This window comes from Phalacrocorax carbo, chromosome 3 (assembly GCF_963921805.1).
Source record: "Phalacrocorax carbo chromosome 3, bPhaCar2.1, whole genome shotgun sequence".
In the NCBI taxonomy this organism is placed as follows: domain Eukaryota; kingdom Metazoa; phylum Chordata; class Aves; order Suliformes; family Phalacrocoracidae; genus Phalacrocorax; species Phalacrocorax carbo.
In genome coordinates, this window is record NC_087515.1 from 61461409 (window position 1) to 61482456 (window position 21048).

A 21048-nucleotide genomic window follows, 5' to 3' on the forward strand; every position below is an offset into this window, starting at 1 on the left:
AAGTTCTTTCTCTGTATAAAGAAAACAAAATTTACATACAGATACACAGAATCACATAGCTCGGAAAAGACCTTTAAGAGCATTGAGTCCAACCATTAACTTAACACTGTGGGTTCACTACTATACCATATCCCTAAGCATCTTTTAAACACCTCCAGGGATGATAACTCAACCACTTCCCTGGGCAGCCTGTTCCAGTGCTTGATGACCTTTGATAACCCCCCTAATATTTCCTAATATCCAATCTAAACCTCCCCTGGCATAGCTTGAGGCCATTTCCTCTTGTCCTATTGCTTGTTAATTGGGAGAAGAGACCAACACCCACCTCACTACAACCTCCTTTCAGGTAGTTGTAGAGAGCAGTAAGGTCTCCCCTCAGCCTTCTCTTCTCCAGACTGAATAAACCCAGTTCCCTCAGCCACTTCTCTTAAGGCTTGTTCTCTAGACCCTTCACCAGCTTCGTTGCCCTTATCTGGACATGCTCCAACAACTCAATGTCTTTTTTCTAGTGAGGGGCCCAAAACTGAACACAGTATTCGAGGTGTGGCCTCACCAGTGCCAAGCACAGGGGAACAATCATTTCCCTCCTCCTGCTGGCTGCACTATTCCTGATACAAGCCAGGATGTTGTTGGCCATGGCCACCTGGGCACACTGCTGGCTCATGTTCAGCTGGCTGTTGACAAGGACCCCAGGTCCTTTTCTGCCAGGCAACTTTCCAGCCACTCTTCCCAAGCCTGTAGCGTTGCATGGAGTTGTTGTGACCCAAGTGCAGGACCCAGCTCTTGGCCTTGTTAAACCTCATACAATTGACCTCTGCCCATTGATCCAGCCTGTCCAGATTCCTCTGCAGAGTCTTCCTCCCCTCAAGCAGATCAGCACTCCCACACAACTTGGTGCAAACTGCAAACTTACTGAAGATGCACTCAATCCCCTCATCCAGATCATTGATAAAAATATTAAACAGACTCGGTCCTAACAGTGAGCCTGGGGGAACACCACATGTGACTGGCTGCCAACTGGATTTAACTCCATTAATCACAACTCTCTGGGCTCAGCCACCAGCCAGTTTTTTACCCAGTGAAGAGTACATCTGTTGAAGCCATGAGCAGCCAGTCTCTCTAGGAGAATGCTGTGGGAAATAGTAAAGCCTTTGACACCAAAGTTTAGGCAGACAACATCCAAAGGCTTTTGCTTATCTACTAAGTGGGTCACCTTGTCATAGGAGGAGCTCAGGTTAGTCAAACAGGACCTGCTTTTCCTAAACCCATGCTGACTGGGCCTGATCCCCTGGTTATCCTGTATGTGCTGTGTGATGGCACTCAGGATGACCCATAACCACCTCAGTACCAAGGTCAGGTTGACAGGCCTATAGTTCCTGGATTCTCCTTTCAGCCCTTCTTGTAGATGGGCATCACAATTGCTAATGTCCTGTGAACTGGGACCTCCGCTGTTAGCCAGGACTGCTGATAAACGATGGAAAGTGACTTGGTGGGCACTTCTGCCAGTTTCTTTAGTACACTCAGGTGCATCTCATCCAGCCCCATAGACGTGTGTGTCTAGGTGGTGTAGCAGGTTGCTAGCCATTTCCCCTTGGATTATGGGGGCTTGATTCTGCTCCCTGTCTTCCAGCTCAGGGTCTGGATACCTGAAGAGCAACTGGTCTTACTGTTAAAGACTGAGGCAAAGAAGGCATTAAGTACCTCAGCCTTTTCCTCTTCCTCCCACAGCTAATGAAGTCTGGAGATTCTCCTTAGCTCTCCTTTTGCTGCTAATGTATTTATAGGAGTATTTTCATATTGTTTTTTACAGCAGTAGCCAGATTAAGCTCTAGCTAGGCTTTGGCCATTCTAATTTTCTCCCTGCGTAACCTTACTACATCTTTGTGGTCCTCCTGATTTGCCTAACCCTTCTTCCAAAGGATGTAAACTCTCCTTTTTTTTTTTTTTCTGAGTTCCAGACAAAGCTCTCTGTTGAGCCAGACTGGTTGTCTTCCCTGCTGTCTCATCTTCTGGCACATGGGGCCAGCCTGCTTCTGTGCCTTTAAGACTTCCTTCTTGAAGCATGCCCAGCCTTCCTGGACACCTTTGCCTTTCAGGGCTGCCTCCCAGGGGATTCTGTTAATCAGACTCCTAAACAGGCTGAAGTCTGCCCTCTGGAAGTCTAAGGTAGTAGTTCTGCTGACCTCCCTCCTTACTCCTCTGGGAAGAAAAAACTTACCATTTCAGATCGCTATGCCCAAGACAGCCTCCAACCATCACACCACCCACAAGTCCTTCTCTGTGAACAATGGGTCCAGCGGGGTGCCTTCCCTAGTTGGCTCCCTCACCAGCTGTGTCAGGAAGTTACCTTCCACATACTCCAGGAACCTCATAGACTGTTCCTTCTCTACTGTATTGTATTTCCAGCAGATGTCTGGTAGATTGAAATCCCCCATGAGGGCAAGAGCTAGAGATCGTGAGGCTTCTCCCAGCTGCTTGTAGAATAATTTGTCTGCCTCTTCATCGTGATTGGGTGGTCTGTAACAGACTCCCACCATGATATCTGTCTTGTTGGCCTTCCCCCAATTCTTACCCATAAATACCCAACCCTATTGTCACCATCATTAAGCTCTAGACAATCCTAAGACTCTCTAACATACAGAGTTGTCCTTGCAGGATTTTTGGTAACCACATCTGTTTTGCAGACAGATAAAATGCATAATGCAAAAAACCTGTCTCTGCTTTGAAGTTTGACAGTGGATCATTAGAATTAATTCACATAGCAATAAAAATCAGGACATCACGGAAGGCTATTACTTTGATTGTTGCATATCTGCTGCATTAAACCCTTAAGACCCTTACTTGTAGGAGGGAATTTGTGGTTATCTTATACAATGTCATAATCAACATTGCTTGCTTAGCTTCATCTGAACTCCTACATCCAAATCCAGCCAGTGCAAATCTGATTGCGGTGGTAATGCACAAAAATTTAATGGAATCAGTGCTGCTAGGAGTTCCATTGAACGCTTGCTGGTTTGAGCAAGGGAGAGAGAAGTCTCTGCAGTCTTTCATTCTTGGTAATTGCTCACGTGTTTTGGCACCAGCTTTAGAGACCAAACTGTCGGATTTTCACATGAAACTTTGAAGACTTGAGCTTTTGCTGCTCAGGGCTGCATTAAGCTGATTTTATTTGTACTATGTTTGAAAGAACTTCTAAAGTACTTATTTTATTAGGTTTAAGGATCATGCTGTTCTGTAATCTGTGATTTCATCATATTAATCTTCTTTGTTTTAACTAATAATTTCTAAGTGCCGGTAGAGGCTGGGACACTTACGTACACAATATAATTAGTATTATTCTGTATGTGTTCCTACTTTAAAATTATTTTTAATTAGAATTGAAATTAAGTGGAGTGACCCCCAAGCAATATAACAAATATAGAAAAAGTTAAGATGTATCCAATACAGTAATATATAGAATAGGCTAGTAAAGCATTCAAGCAAGGCTAAATACTTCTTGTCTGAAACCATTCAATAAATCTGCATTTATTTAATATTTTAGATTATTAAACTGAGGAGGAGGTAATATATTCTGCCTATTTCTACCCTTCCTGCTGTCATTCTGCACTTTGTTTGTTAGCTCTTGGGTTTTCCAGAGTCTTCACTTGTTTGCAGCATTCCAAATTTCTTGGATTTGAAATGAAGCAAGTATTAGAAGAAAGATTTGTCTTGTGTTTTATCAAATAAGTTTTTGAAACTGTTTGACCATTCTGAAATGAGGGAGTGTATGATGTTGAAAATAGTTCAAAACACAAAAAAGAATGATGAAATAAATCCTTTTTTTAAAAAGCAAATTTCAAATCCCATTGAAATTAGTCTGTGATTTCCTTAATATCTCTTGAAAATACTAGCAGGAATTTTAAAGGCTGTATAACAGAATCAGGTAGATGTAGGAAACTAATGCAGAAATTCCCTAGCTAATCTTGTTAGGAATTTCATGTAACATTGCTTGGACTAATCTACACTCAATTTACATCATATTTTCTGTGTGCCAAAAGCATGCTTGTGAAGAATTAACCATTAATTGGTTGATGCATTGCAAGTTGTTTACTATTGTAACTTTTTTCTTGTGTCAGACCATTCTTAAGGGTTTCTTCACCTTAACTTTAAAATAAGGTCCTCTCAAAGTGGTAGTTGTAGGGTGCTGGATTTGGGAGTGGGGGTGGAGGTGGAAACATGAGCATCCCAAAAAATACTGACTGAAGAACTGGTATATTTAAACATTCTTTGATCTTATTTTTCTTCTGGTCTTTAAGTTAGGTATGTATTCTTTTTTGTGGCGTTGTTTTCTGCTGTAGCTATGGCTATACAATGGGAAAAATTATACCATGCTTCTTACAAATCTGAGCGTATTAAAACTGTGTTGTAATATCACAAGTGCAGTACCTTTGAAGTTGTCTGTAGCAGGTTGAAGCCTGTATTATATGTGTGAATCCTCCATGCAGTCTTTAAAAGTGGTTCTCGGATTCTTTTTATACCTCCTCATACTTTGCCAATGCTTTTCCTAATGGTAATATGAAATGTAACGTCCTTTAGTTGTGATTCTGCTGGAAAACAAGTAAAAAGAGGCAACCTTCCAAACCGTACAACAGCAAAATCATTCCACTCTGATCATTCTCTTTGTCCCATTTATCTTCCTACAGTTTTTGTCAGGCAGCAGCCTTCAAGGTTCTTGCTATGCCCTCACGTATTGCATCGTCCTTGCATCTTTTGCTGTCTGTGTTGTGGTCTACGTGCATGTCTTTGGCTACTTACTCTGAACTGGTAACTTGTCATTAGAAAAGTAAATTATAAGCCAGTTTTGTTCTCCTAGCCCAGAGTCTTGATTTGTCTTTAATCTATCTGTATGGGTATTCTGTTGCCATTTCTAAATTGATGGACGTCACGGTTAGAACGTGGTTTCACGAGGACAGTGGTTTGAATGAAAACCTTACTGACAGCTGCTGAAATGGAGGTCTCCCCCCTATGTCCCAGCTTTCCTTTCCCTCTAGTTTTTGTTTGTGCTTCTGTTTCTCTTGCCTTGTGCTAATATCAACATTCCTTTCCAAGTGCATATTTGATTTGTTAAAGAGGCAAGAAAGAGAAGTCAACAAAACTGTGTTGGTTTTGTACATTTTAGTAAACTCACTTGGCTCACAAAAGAACCTGACAGAGATTCGTGTTGGCATAAGGTTCCAAACATCTGACCAACTGGCTTGGAGCAATGACGCAGTGGATTTGAAAGGAAGGGGAAGCTGAGGGGAGCCACAAATAAGAGTAGAAGGACAAAACCCAAACCCTTTGGGTTAGTTTAAGGAAAGCAGCAGAGTCTCATTCAGATATTAACTTGTAACGTGTGGAACTGAACCCAGGGTTCACAGTGCAAGCCTTCTCTCTTAGCATTGGACACCACCTGCATACCATAAGTTAAATTAAACATAAGTTAAATAGATGATGTAGGAAGATGAACAGTGATTTTTTTCCTTTATGCTACTTGGTTCTACTATACTTATGCTTTTACCTGAGTATATTTTTTTTATATCTGCTGCAAAGATTTATATTGGTGAACAGCTTGACATACAGTATCATATTATCAGTCCTTGCCAGCCAAGCTTGTAGGGGTAGTCTTTTTTTTTTAATTAAGTAATTAAGTGTCATGGCTACTACATCTTTGCATAAAGTCTGTACTTCTATTGTTTTCTGCCTGCCAGCTTAGCAAATATTGAGATCTCCAATTTCTCGCAGGTATAAAACCCTGTCTTTTTTGTGCTCTTTAGTAAGCGGCTGTATTTCTCATTGGTTTTTTGTAACTACAGGGTTAGCCTCTCTCCAAGTTAGGCTCTCTGCAAAATTATTCCTACAGGATAGATTTGTTCTTTACTGTTATCTCCCCATTGGTGAATAACAACAAGTGTCAGTGAACTGTTCAGGAAAGCCTTCATTTTTCTAGGAAAGGCCTTAAGGAGGCTTCTTTTTTTTTTTCCTCCTCTCTTACAATGAGAGAGCTTGAAAGTTTTAGGACTCTCACTGTGTGCGCTCTTCAGTACAGTTACTACGTGTGTGTTTTCTGCTGATCTCTGTAGCCACAGGGAGCATGGTTACACAGTTAAGAGGGCTGCTGGGCGGTAAGTTACTTTTGCTGTTCTCCTGCATCCTTTGTTCCCAGGGATTATACTTGATAATTACCTCTTAAATGCCAGTGTGTTTTTATTTTTATCTAGTTGTGACAGACTAGTCTTCCAACAGATTTTATTTCCCTCCTACACTCATGCAAACTTTCACATGATGCTTCAGAAAAGCAGCTGAGAAGCCAAGCAAAAAGCAGGGCTGATTTGTATAAAGCCCCTCTATTAATTAAATCAAAACTTCAGGTTGTGTTACTGGTTGCTCTGTGCAAATCCAAACATTGTTCTCTGAAGAAACTATTTCTACAATAACAATTTCTAGTGGGATCAATGGTCAAGTAATACTGCCTAAAAATGTGTTTTCTGGGGTGGACCCATTCAGTACTTGCTCTGTGCTGTCATTGCAGATACCAATTAAGGACAATTGTTTTACTGTGTCTAAGGTGTAAACTGAGGATGTCAGTTCGCGCCTAGTAGTTACCAAGTGCTGATTTAAAAATGTTTGTCACTACTTGCTCTGCATACGTGTATAGGATGCAGATTTGTTCTGGAGCTCTCTGCTGCTTTATCATAGGTGGTGCTGCAGGCAGAGGGTCCTCTGCACAGGGAGTCCCTCTGCCTGAAAATTCTGAAATTTGCTGTCAAGAAATACCTGTTAATAATTATTTTAAAAACTCACTGAAAATACCATCCAGAAAAAATATTTCTTGTAATATCTGAGGAAAGCCGATGACTAAAGGGATGCAAACTCAATTGAAACAAATTAATTAAGGAATTTAAGCAAATATCAGGAATAATCTTTTTCCATGTGTGGTATTTGACAATTCTAAAAGTAGTAACACTAAAATTGTTTAAAATAATATTAGACTTAACAGAGCAGCACAAATGCGTTCGTTATGTAAGCATGCAAATATAAACTGTATAAATATGCAGGTGTATTTCTGTAGAAGTATTGACATTTTTGAGCTAAAATCCACATTTTTAATTTGAAGCCACTTTTAGGGGATTTTTTAGTAACCCGGGAGGTAACTAAGATTTTTTTCCCTGGGTTTTGTTTTTTTTTAAATATAGACATGAAAAAAAAAAAAAGTGGTCTGTAGTGTCTGGGTTTTTTTAAATTTAATTGACAGGAAAGATTAATTGGGCCTTTCTAAATAATAGATATCATTGAACTCTCTGCAGGCCCATGTAATATTATATGGTCTGTTGGTATGCAAGTCAGACCTCATTGAATGGTCCTGGCTAGGCTTACTGTCTGAATCGCTATAAGGACTGGTTTCTCAGTCTGAAATAATTTCTGAATTGGTGGAGCATTAGTTCGTTATTTTTACCAAGGATGACATCTTCGGTCTTTTCTACATTATTACTGAAGTCATTCCAAGTCAAAATTGATAAAATACAGGGTGCTATATCCTGAAAACACCTTTAGGTGAAGCAGGTTATCTTACACTTGCCCTGTGGTGAAGAGTGTGCAGGGCTTTGAGAGTTTTTTTTCAGTGCAGTTGGACTTGGTTCAGCAAGGCAGAGAGAGACATTTTCATGCTTTTTTTTTTGCTATAATGAAGTAAACACTTTTCAGCAATGCAAGGCTTTCTCAGTATTTCAGTGCAGGAATTTCTTCCTTCTACCAATTCCCCATGAAATCATTGGTAAAACAAAACACGTCACTGTCATGATGGCCCTTCAGTTTCCATTCTCTGAGTATCACCAAGAATTTGAGTTTTAAGTTGTATAGGTAGACGCCATTACTGTTTTTGCATTGGCACCTGTCTAAATTTTATTGCACCTACTGTGCTGCCATGAGATTATCTCACGGTACCTTTCGCACACATACAGCTCTTGTTTGGTCAACAGACTTCATTACAGTTACAATTTCTTTGGTATGTGTAATGAATAATGCAACAGAAGAATAAATCACTGTGCTATATTTAGTCTTCATTAATGTACATGTTCCCTCTAATCCTTTTTAAAAGTATGTTCTTGCAGCCTATTTGTACTCTTCTCTGAGCATATTACAGTAGTTTTGATTTTCGTAATCCTTTGTGGCAAGAAATAAATGGAGCAGTAGGACGTTTATGTGGTATGAAAGCTTCTCTTTGGTTGTTCTGACTGACTCTCTGACATGAAGGGAGCAAGGCTTATCTACCAGCTGTCTTGCTGCTGCTTCCTTTAGTTAGCACTGATTCCATAAATCTGGGTCTTTGACACAGATTTTCTAGAAGTGTGCATTTGTAGTATGTTTCCTAGTATTTAAACAGTCTATTCATTATATGAAACTACATTTCTTGCCCCCACCTTTTTTTTTATACCCAGTTGTCTTTTTAATCTTTTGTAACTTGTTACACCTGTAATATTACATTCATGTAGGACAAAAGGTGATTTCCACTCATAGTGATGGTATGATGTGCTGTGTAATGCGTTTGGACTCACTGCATCTGTGAAAACCACGGCACTCAGTGACACAGCCAAGTACATTTAACAGGATTATGCATGGAGGTAAATGCTTGGTACATGGTAGCTGGTATGAAAAATGTTTCCCTTCTCTCCACATCCCGTCGGCAGAAGTGATGGACAGTGAAGCCAACATTGGCATTGCTTGCGCAGTTAACGTTCCAGTGAGGTTAACTGACTTGCAGTACAAAAGCTCCTATATCTGCATCATCATTTAAGGCAATCAGCAGAAACAGGGAAGATGATATTAATTAAACTTGATTGCTGCCTGGGAGCTTTAGATGAAGCCCTAAGGCCTAGAACTTGGTGTTCGGCTTAGGTTGTTTTTAGGCTTATTTTATGACTTCTCACACAGGCATCAGAAATACGTAAAGCCATCTCTGTGTTTTGCCCTCCTCTACTTAATATAAAAGCTAGGAAGAGAGTCTTCAGCCTGTGTGCTTCCTAAGATGATCCTGCAGTGCTTATTATATGACTCGCATTAATGGGACTGGTGTGTGATGTGTTGTCTAAGTGTTCATATCCCTTCTTTTTGCACAACTGTAAAGAGGTACTTATATTTTTTTGTTTAGATTCCAATGCTTCTGTCCATTTTTATTTTATTACATGTGACGCATAGAGGAAAACTTGCTAAAACTGTGATCCAGCCTTAAGCTGTAAATGGTAAAGCTGGTAACCATAGAGCCTTTTTTTTGTGCTGGTAAAGGGCTGTTGATGTTGCCCTAGACTCCCCTGGATTATTTGTTTCCAGGTGTGTTGCATAGTCACTTGCACTCATCTTGCTTTGTAAATGAGTAAGCAAGCAAGCTTGAAAAGTTGCAAGAAATGGATTAAGAGAATCAGTAGTGGTGTTATAATATTGATATATACCAAGAATATTAAGGAATGTGTCACAGGTGTAAGTTTGTGAGCACTGTCTTTGTGATGGACAATAAATCAATTTTAAAGACTTAATTACATTTTTCATTGTGGCTTATTTCATCATGTTATGTGCTTTGCTTTTTATTGCTGCATATCTTCATGTTATTTCCCCTTCCCCCTCCACCCTGTATAACCCAAGTATAATTACTTTATATAATTGGGCAGTAGATTAACAAATATGAGCTTATAATATCCTGTAATAATAATATCTTATTTTCTTATGTAAATGAGTATTGCATATTAGTGAGGTCATTATTATGCTATTTGGATCTTTATTGTATTAAATAGTATGAAATATTTCAGAAGTGTCATGAACATATAAACAGACATTTCCGCTTCAATAAACATTCCAAGACAAATAACGTATCAATAGATGAAAGCAAATTCTTCACGTGCATTTAAAATGGTAAACAATTTTTGAGAGCAAGATGCAGTATGTGTTATTGATTATGTTTAATCTTTTTTCTTTTTCCAGTTGTCCGTATTTGTCAGAGAAGATTACACCTGCTATACCTGCAATTGGTGGGATTCTTTTCTTTTTCGTGATGGGGACCCTGCTGCGTACTAGTTTCAGTGATCCTGGTGTCCTCCCACGCGCAACACCAGATGAAGCAGCAGATCTAGAGAGACAAATAGGTAACAGTGAAGGTCTGTTGTCTCTTCGCTTTCCTCCCAAGGGTGCATGTACTGTGTGAAGGCAGTGTGCTGCTCTGCTCATGGGAGGAGTTACTCCTATCTTGCCCTAGTAATTGTTCTGGAGTTGTGATGTCTGATGACATTGCAGCGATTCCTGTGGAAAGATGGTTGATCAGTTTTTCACTAAGAAAGATAATAAACAAAATCCTGGCCCTGGAAAGTGATAATTATTACTGTAAATACTTTTCAGCAAGTATGTGGTGCACAAGAGGATACTTTCTAAAGTGTTTTTGGCAAGAAAGCTGATATTGCAAAGGTTCTACAATTTTGCATCTTTTAAAGTAATGTACCCTCAGAGTTTAACTGAGTTTAATTACGTTGTTATTTATGTTGTGAAAGAATGAGATTAGTCTCTGTTAATGTACACTCTCGTAAGTTGATGGAGTCTTAGGAAGGGGTTTTTTTGGTAACAGTAATAAAATGTTACTTTTTCTTATCTGTGTAAAGGCAGCACAATTAAAGGAGAGTGAACTAGATTTTAATCAGCCTCATTTTTCAAGAGAATTGTTAACGAAATTATAATTGTGGAATTTCTACATTTACAAATATGCTGAATAGCTAAAATGTGCTACCTGGATAAGAAAACACAGGATGAGTTTGCAGAGCTGCTTCGTAAACAGTGGTTTTGTTTGCTTATTTTTTAGTAAGCTACTAAAGCTTACTAAAGGCTAGTATATCTGCTTTCATAGGATAGTCAATGGAAATCCCATGTTCTGAAGCAATTTCAGAGGAACACTCACTCATATAATTGAGAAGACAGATAACAGGTTTATGCAAGCACAGGAGAAATACCTGCAGGGTCCTTGATGCTTAATGCTATAGTATAGTCTTAGGCTTTGTTTACCATTGCAAATAATTTAATGCAGTAGAAGAAAATGAGTGCACTAAAGCTGTTGTTGCAGGCACTTCTGCATCTACATGGTGTGAATTTGAGGGGTTTAATTCAGGCTAGGTTTTGTCTGGTTCTCTCATAGATGATATGTCCTCCACAAAGCATTGGTGAAAATGTCTTGAGGTGAAAAGTCATTGGTTTAGACTCTTACACCGTGTTATGGCATAGAGTTCATTTGGTATACATATGGAGCAGAAGTTCTGGTTTCGTTTCCTCACAATGCAGATGTAGTTTGTACACACCAGAATCACACTGTGAACCATGCCAGTAAGTGGGAATGATAGGAGAATTAATGTCAAAATAGCAAAATGTTAGCACCAATACAGCATTAGTTTCCTCTTACTTGGCCATTAAGAGGCAGTAAGCACATCATGAAGTTGTATCTTCCACTTAAGAGATCTGTTGGACAAAGAAATATTGTTAACGTAAAACAAAAAATGTATTGACTTATATTCACTATTTGGGCCTTTATGAGCCTTTAGCAGAGGAAAGGTAACAAGTTTGTTTTTAAATACATACATACGTTAGTGGTGGTTTGAATCTCCTGGTTTCATTGGGATTAAAGAAAAAACTTGTCCAAAGGGCTGAGTTTCAGAAAACTGCTGTTGGAAGAAGAGGAATGGTTTTATTTTCTGGAAACATGCATGTTATCTTTGGTATGGATTATTTTAAGAAGAAGCAGGATTTCACAATGTAGTGATGAGCTCATTGATCATCACTACAGTGAGATTGTTTTCTTTAACCACATTTGGGAAGTCCTGACCACAGCTCTTATACTATGTTATGTGTTAAGATAAAAAGATGTCTGTGTAATAAACAGCCTTTTCTGTATTTCAAAGCATTTGGATTTGAGTTCTGAAGTGGAATCAACACATTTGCAGCATGCTAGGTGCAGCAGCTAATTGTACCTATTCTGTGTGCCCTTTGTGTAGGTTTGAGGCTTTTGGAACTGTATGATCATGTAACATGTTTGTTGAACTTTGTGGGAAGGAAGTCTTTTCCCATGGCTGTATGAAGTCTGAGGTGTGTAGTTCGACAAATTTTATAGACCTGCTATAGATTTCTATAAACAATGTATTCTGCTGGTACTCAAATTTCAGGAAGAAAACCTATACCACTTTTATACATTGTTTGGACTAATTGTGCAGAGCCAAGAGCCAGCTGTCATTGCCATGACAGGAAAAAAGTCACATTTAGCCAGTCAGGACTTAACTTTGGGCAAGAATCATACTGTACCTAGTACTGACAGGGAAGAAAACTCTTAGATCCTAGGTGACCCAGATAGCTCAATCCCACATGGATGAATTAAATTCATATACATTTCTTCTGTTTGCTTACTTTCTGATATGGCACTCTGGATTATTTAAAAAGAAAATCTTCAGTCAGCCCGCCTTTACATGCTGTAAAGAAATTAAATCAGAAATGGAGGAGAATTGTGAAGCCATATTCTTACTACACTCCAAAAAAAAAAAAAAAAAAAAAAAAGGATATGGAATGTGTTTATACTTAGGAACTGGGATTCTCTTCAAACACAGTAATTTCAGTCCTTGCTTCTGTAATAGAAGAATTCCTAATATTCACAGAATCCAGATATCTGGAAAACAGATGCCAAAGTTCAAATTTGTGTTATTGGGAAAGCTAACAGATCTCTTAGGAAGACTGATTTTAGAGCTTATTTTTTAGCTTTTGCCAGTGCTGTCACTGCACACATTTTTCAGAATCAAATACTGTGTATGTAATGTGAGGCGTAGAAGTGTGTATGTTGCTATAATGAGTAATGGCATTATTTTTATGGCTGGGAAGGAAAGGATGGAGACTGAGGAAAAAAAGCATCTCAGAACCATCTGGGGAAATGTGGGGAAAATTACAATTTCTCCCTCTTTTCTCTTTCTTTGCCCCTATCTCTTCTCAAAAAAATTTATTCTCTCTCTAGGAATAACTTGTGGGAGGAGGGTGGAATTGAGGCAGGAATATTCCTTAGTGTTGCCAGAAAGGAATGCCCCTTTATATCATAAAATTGTGTTATAATTTGTAGATAAACAATTGTTTAAAATTTAGAGTTTTCCAAAAAGAGCCATTTTGAAATAGATCTTCCCATGCTGTAATTACTGTGATGGCTCACAAGTATTTTGTGTTTTTTAAAATGGTGTTTTCTGTCAGTTTTATTAATGCAATATTTGGGGAGCACTGGACATTCTTTGTCTATTTCATTACTGGAGTTCCCAGTAAAATGTCTTATGATTGGAAGATAAGTATATTTATTAGATATTTGAAATCATAACAATATCTTTCTAATTGAATAACCTTCCATGAGACTGACTTGAAGAACTTAGGTGTATGTTAAACCTTCATACTTCATAAGTTTGCCATTATGACCTCTCCCAGCTGTTTCACTCCAACAATCCCAGCACTCCTATTTTTAACTTCTTGTGGTGAAGCCCAGTTAGTCTTAATTTGCCAGTCATCATCCTCGTCTCTGCTGTCCTAATGATGAGTAACAGAATGTAAGCCATTTCCAAAGAATAAAAGTAGATGTTTATCATACCTGGTACAAGTTACTTAAGAGATTTAATGAAGGAAGCAGTGCCGCTTTCTAAATAAAATAAAACATGAATCATACTTATAAAAGCTCAAATTAAGAAAAAAAACCTTGTATGTCTCTGTTAAATTTCACCTTTATAAAATCTGGCATTTAAGGATAATTTAAAAATGAAAGCTTAACAATTGTTAGATGAATACTAACCCTGTTTTTAAATTATCACCTATTTCTGCCAAACACCACACATACCATCTTACTTATATGCATACAACCAACCCACTTGTGTTAGCCGGCCTTTTACCTTCTCAGAAAAGCAGTGTTGTGTGGGACACTGCTGGACCTAATCAGAAGATGTTTTCATTAGGAAAAGTCTGGAGAACCATAGGACACTGTATGGAAGTCTGCACTCGTGAAGCATATTTAAACCAGAAGTACGAGAAAGACAGACATTTGTATTTCAGCCTGTTGACCAACCATCTTTCTTTCACTTTTTATATGAACAAATTTCTTTAAATCCATTTTTGACTAAGGATAGGGTTTCAAAGTTTTTTGGAAGCAAGATTTGCAGACAAATCTTGGGCTTCTTGCTGCTGGTGTTCCGTTTTGTTTCTTTTTCTCAGTAACAGGACAAATAGTGATGACTGAGAGAAGGATTTATTCCTACTATAATGTGAGATCATTGTAAGGAAAAGCTGGAGCATAACTGAATATGAAGAAAAATGTATTTGGGAGAAGTTACCTTTGGTTAAAGTAATAATATACTTGTTGCTTCCCTTACTGAGAGCAGTTTGCTGAGTGAAAACAAATGGTTGTCAGGTTAGAAGAGAAAGTCAGGTATGGTGTTTTGAATTGTACCACGTCTACTGGTGGCTGATAGTTCAACTGTAGAAAAATCACAGTCCTAATTCCTTAAACTGTTTTAAAATTAATGAAATAACATTTTCCCAAAGAGTAGGAGGCTTTCACACCTTTCTTTTGAGAAAGGAACAGAGAGGAGGATTAGATGCTGAAAAGAATAGTGGTATCCATCTAGGTACTGTCCTCTGTTCCCTGTCATCTCTGTAGGTACTTTTCCACTTCTGTGTCTGTTTCTTTGAACTTCTTGAGTCTCTTAGGCAGAAAATAAAATTAAAATCCATTAATGAAGCTGCTACTGAAATTTACTTGCTGATTATCTGCTAGTAATAATGATGGTGCAGCTGGGGAGAAACTTTTCAGAACAAAAGCGTGTGTAACCTATTCGTTTTATGTAAAACAGATGGGCTTTCTAATGGAAATTTACCTTTTCAGTAATTATGTATCAAGATGAAAACGGTGACGGTCTGCTAAATGAGATTGCAGTGAGCTGTTGAAGAGTAGATATTAGGATTTAGTTATCTTGCTATGTCAGATGTTTTTCACTACTGTATCCAACTACTTGGTGAAACCTTGAGTGTTCTGTAAATCATGTTTTAAATATGCTTTTATTAAAGGATTTTCCCCAATTTAACCACAGCAAATGAACTCCTCAGTTTTTAAATTCAGTACCCATATATGCAATATTTAATTGTATCTATGGTTTTGAAATGGACGTGGTGTAATAGTGACTTCAGAGTTTTTATAATGTGCAGTTTAATTCTCTATTCTTATAGAATGGCAGACATATAAACGGGCTATAAGTATTGAGTGTGTTCTTGGCTCCATTTGAAGGATAAGGTATTTTGAATGCCTGCTAATTGACATAGAAAGTGACTTAGATGCATTATTTTCTTAATCCAGTGGTTATAAAGACAAAAAAAAAATCAAAAGGTGCAGTAAGTTGTTCTTTGAGTAATGAAACAGGTAAGGCAGAAGGCAGCACTATAACAATGCACTTGTTATTAGGGTCTTGACACAGAAACAAGTAACTGCAGTTTGTTCCAAGAAGTTCTTTGGATTTCGGTTCCTGTTTCTGGAGAATCCTGTGCTTTCTGGTGTTTAAAGTCCACTCTTGGTCTCTTTTCTACCTCTTTATTTACATTGCATCTGTTAGATACATACCCCCTGAGTTCTGCCCTTCTGTCTTTCCTATACTTCTGTTAAGCCCTGTCTCCGTGCTTTTTCTCTGGATCCTACTTGGTTGCATCTTTAGTTGTCTGTGGCTTCTTCCTCTTTTTCTGATCCATCCTTCCACCTGGCTTTTTACTCACCTTGTGTTTCTGTGATGGAATTTCCTCAAAGCTTTCCCTTTCTCTGGGTTGGGCAGGTGTGTCTTCTTTCTTGTGAAGCTGGCAGGAGGGAGAGCCAGGTTCCTTGCCCTGAGTGCTTGATGGCAGCAGTCTTCAATAAACCTAGTTCTGCTGGAATGTGACATCCTTGGTTTCTCAAGAGTGATGGAGTGTTCGTAATCTGTTCATAAACAGAGTTAACATGCTCTGCAGTAAAGCAATGTGGATGTTAACTCTATAGCTGTTATCAAGCTGCTGCTGAGGATATCTGAACTGTGACCTCCTCCCTCCCCCACCCTTCTGCCAAAATTTGCAAATGTTGCATGCTAAGAAATTTCTTCAAATTCTCTGATACGACAGAGGTATTAAAATGTTTGCTACTCATCCGAGTTTCAGAAGGGGTTGAATCATCTTGCTTAAGCATCTAAAAACCTCAGAAATAAAGTATATAGCTTATAGCTTAGGCTACAAAAACTCACCAAGTTTTGGGGTTTTTTTTCTTTTTAAGCATAAAAGTATGGAAAAACAGAATGAAGTATTCATTTGGCATCTTTTCCTAATCAGTGTTGCAGTCTAGTTTCATTGATCTCTTTCAAGGAACCCTTTACCTAGAATAAGGTACCGGCTTTAGTCCAAAATACAGGCAAAGCTTCCTGTTCAAGGAATTGCTTATTTACCTTGTATTCAAAGAAACATTGATCTATGTCAGGAAATAAGTTATTTTAAATAAGAAGCCCACAATAATAATTTTTTCCTTAAAGAAAGGATCTGTCAGATAAAGAGCTTGGGCTAAATGCAAACTGAAAATTACAAATTGGATACTGGAAAAAATACAAAGATAGTGTTAAAAAGCTGATTAGGGCAGACAAAATATTTCCATGTGTGACTGTTTCAGAACTTGTGTTTACAATTTAAAAAAAAAAAAGGTAGCACAAGACTTACTTCACCGGTTCAGACTGCTGAGCTGATCAAAACGCAGTAGCAAAACTAGTAGTCTTCCAAAAAGGGCCAATGGAGTCTTGAAGTGAGGAACTATACTGACAGCAAATGTGGAGTTTGGGGCTCAAGTTCCAAACACAAGGGCTTATGGAAGTCTAATGGAGAGGAGCAAGCTAGGTAGCTATAACAAATACTTCTGCCCTAAAACTGGTTCTGGGATCAACATTGGAAGTGGAAAGAAACATTTTTGTACTGTTCAAATGTGTTTTTAATGTGCCCTAAAAAGATGTGTCCTCATGGAGTGGCATCTGTGCAGCAGGAAAAGCTGGATGGCTCCTGCAGTTCAGAAGAAAACTTCTACATGCTTCAAGACTATCACTGTGGTTTGATAGCCTTGGAACTTGGTCTACCTTTGAACTTGAGGTGCCTTCTAGAGTTGCGGTGCAAGGTTAACAGTAATATAATTCTAGGTAAGAGATTCTTCAGATAAATCACCTAGAAAGAATGACTTTACCAAATTGTTTCTTTTCTAAAATTTGTACATGTAACATGTCCAATGTGTGGCTTTTACTCTATTCAAGTTGTTCTAAGACGCTTGACATTTAGTCTGCCCTACATGTCTCTTTGGGAAGCAGCCTCACAGAAATTGTTACAGATGCAGTGAGAAACTGTTACCTCCCAAGAGGAGGAATTCTGATTTAAGAATGCTATTTTGAAGTTCTTTTAAAGCTTATTAAACTTTATTTTTTGTAAGTCAGAAAGTGTAGACTAGGACAAGCTGATTAAAGAGAACAGTTCTCAAAATTAGACAACCTAAAGAAACTGCTGGTACTCCATTCAAGTGACTTTTTGGAACCAGGGTGGTCATGCTGACAGCGTGAAATGTTTCCATCTAGGCTATCACCTCATTCCACATGAAGATGAAGGGCTAACAGAGCTGTGATTCTGCTATTTCCACCATCAGGGTACAGGAATGGAAAGTGGTTGTTTCTTTAGGATTTAGGTGGGTTGGTGGTAGGTAGCCCAGTCATCTGTGTTCATAGCAAAACAGAAAGTGAAGGGAATTGCAAAAAAGTTGAGGATGTTCACAAAGCCAAAGGGACTTCTCTTATTGAAAAATATTCTATTAAATGCACATCATCAAGCTATCCTCATACAGAGGAAGATTGGGAAGTGTAGTAAGATGCCATTCTGTCTGGATTTGTATTTTATGAAGATTGCAGTCAAAAAGGTACTTGTATCAGAAGTGGAGATAGTTTCTAAAGGTGAGTATAAAGAGGTAGCACAAGCATACAGGGAAAGCGTTGGAAAGGCAAAAGGGGAATGAAGTCAGTTACAACCAGCAAGGAACAGTAGAAGACAACAGGACAGGTTCTGTTAGAGGTCAGAGGAAGAAAGAGGAGCTGAAAGCATGCTGTGTAATTGGGAAAAGAGAAATAACAGAGGGCATTCTGAAGGATTCAACTCTCTGCTTTGATCTCAGAAGAGAACTTGCACACTTCTTGCCAGCTGATAGGAAGTGCAGGTCAGAAGAGGGAAAGTAGTAGTTAAAAGAAAAAGAAAAATATCTGTCAATCTTCTGTACTGTATCTATATCTGTCTATCTGATATTCTACTGTAACAGAAATCTGTCTATTCTATCGCTAGAAACTGTTCTCTGTCTGGAAAGACGTGGAGTAAAATGCTAACTGATCATATTGTAAGAATTGGGCCTGGCAGGGGGTGGGGTTTATGGCCACTTAAGGGTCAAAACAAGCAACAAAGTATTTCAAGAGCAAATCAGTTGTAACCAAACTGATGTCCTTCCTTGAAAGAGTGACTGTCTTGGTGGAAAAGAAGTAGGTGTGCTAAATTTTGATTGTAATAGAGCTCTTGATACTGTCCTACACAGGATTCTTTCTATATAAATTTTGGACATGAAGTCTAGATGAAATTACCAGAAAGTCAATGAGCAACTTTTTGGAAAGACACTCTTTTGGCAAATGGTAAGTGATCAAGTAGGATCTTGCAGAGGCTGCTTGTGGGCTCAAGAAAAGGCGAATATGCTTGACTCTGAAGTTGATGGTGAGATGCTGAGTTGGGGGAATTTGCAAGCACTTGCTTGACTCTTTTTTTGGGGGGGGGGGGCGGGGGGTTAATGTACTCTAAATAGTCATAACAAATTTAAGGAACAAATACAAAATGCATGATTACAAATGGGAATCAAATACTAACAAAAAGGGGGTTCAGTAGTGAATGGTACAGAAAAAGGGGACTTGAGTGTTACCCATGAACAGATTGAGTCTGTATCGTGATATCATGACAAAAAGGGGAAATTCTTTTTAGGATGCATTAGAAAAAGAGTCATTACATAAACCAGGAGAAGTGACATTCTCCAATTCTCCAATACCTAGCGATAATGAGGGCTCAGGTCACTGTCCAGTTTTTTACACCATGTGTAAAAACTCAAGAGGAAGGCAGCAAAAAGAGAAGTCTAGAAAACATGACCAATAAGAAATATGTGTGTTTGGCTTAAGAGAAGGAAGTAACAACTCTCCTTTACTATTTCAGTTTTACCTATTACTAAGATAACAGAACAAAAGCGACTAGATGCATGAGGCTTGTATAATGCAAAAATCACTGAAGACAATGTAGGGTTATTTGCTATAAAAGTGCTATAATCTCAGTCAAATGCAGCAGGACCACTTCTCTTCTTTTTCTAACTGGAAATCAAACAAAGTATTTTTACTTTGATTATAACTTTCGTGAAAATTGAAAAACCATTTTCCCCAATGGTAGTTGCATCCTTTTCATAGTGCATATAAGCATGTTTTCTGTGATCACACAGAATACTATGTTGAGAGGGGCTGTTGTTTCAATGGGAACATGAAAAATGGGAGCAGCCCTATTTTGTAACCTCTTTGCAGTTATGTGTCTCTTGTAGTTAGTTTACTGTGAAGTCACCTCAAATGGAAAAATAATAAACTTCTAAACATGAAGGATGACCAAACACAGCAGAATGGGTTTCTCAGATGGGAAAGCGTTCGTCCATTTGATGCATACAAGATTAACAATTCTTCCACAATATCGATGTTTTTTTACATTGGATAGTTGATGCAGTAAATAAAAAGATGATTATGGTAATTAATCAGAAGGGTCTGGATCACAAGTCTTACGTGGAGCGGCTGAGGGAAATGTTGTAGTTTAATCTGGAGAAGAGGAGGCTGAGGGGAGACCTTATTGTTCTCTACAACTACCTGAAAGGAGGATGTAGTGAGGTGGGTGTCGGTCTCTTCTTCCAAGTAACAAGCAATAAGACAAGAGGAAATGGTCTTGAGTTGCATCAGGGGAGGTTTAAGTTGGATATTAGGAAAAAGTTTTTACTGAAAGAGTGGTCAGGCTTTGGAACAGGCTGCCCAGAGAGGTGGTGGAATCACCATCCATGGAGGTGTTCAAAAACTATGTAGACATGGCACTTTGGGACATGGTTTAGAAGGCATGGTGGTGTTGGGTTGACTGTTGGACTTGACAATCTTGGAGGTCTTTTCCAACCTTAATGATTCTATCATAATTTATCCTTTCAGCCTTAAAAAGGCCCATCTATAGCAAGGAAGTGCTTTATTTTTTTTATCAGGGTAACTGTCTTAACTTATGTATTTTTCCCTAATTTATTCTGTACAACCAGCTCAGGCCAGTTCACAGTTTCTGCTTCCTTTCTTTTGCCTTTTCATAAGCCATACACTCAGTATATTAGCTACACCACTACACCATATCTGGAAGTTGATTTTGTCTTGGCTCTCTAATTTTCATTGATGCTCAAGATTACATCTGAGACTTCTCCACAGTTCTATGCCTTTCTTTCATTTGTATTAAAATCTACCATTTGATTTCCTTAGAGCCTTATACATTAAATCTGTGCCACAGCACAAGCATTTCACAGAATTGACAATAGCCTAAACACATACCACCCATTGTGGGTACAATGTTGGTATGTTTTGCTTTCTCTCCAGAAGTACGATACCGACTTGATAGGCTAATAGTCATACCAGCTATTACATGCTTTAAACAACATTCCTAAAATAAATTTAGTGAAATTACTTTGTGCATCAGGTAAGTCTTTCAGAAAGCTCTTACTCTCTCTGCTCCTTTCCCTCAGCAAATCACTAAAGATTACATATATTACATATATTACATTGCATAGATCATGCAATTCCACTTTTAAGAAAATAATACATGGGTTTTTCTGAAATCAAGGCAGTAAGTCTTATCTAAAGTCAGGACCAATATTTGGTCAGTATCTCT

At 38.4% G+C, this 21048-nt stretch overlaps 1 protein-coding gene across 4 annotated transcripts in view; it reads left to right on the forward strand.

Moving 5' to 3' along the window:
- The window catches only part of ZDHHC14 (zinc finger DHHC-type palmitoyltransferase 14), a 116210-nt gene that overhangs the window by 53658 nt on the left and 41504 nt on the right, over nt 1–21048 (forward strand). For 2 of the 4 annotated variants that reach the window (XM_009507021.2, XM_064447092.1), the window contains exon 2: nt 9991–10163. In XM_009507021.2, coding sequence (XP_009505316.1) covers nt 9991–10163 — 173 coding nt within the window. The remainder of the gene's footprint in view (nt 1–9990; nt 10164–21048) is intronic. The other 2 variants (XM_009507022.2, XM_009507023.2) reach the window with 1 other exon arrangement.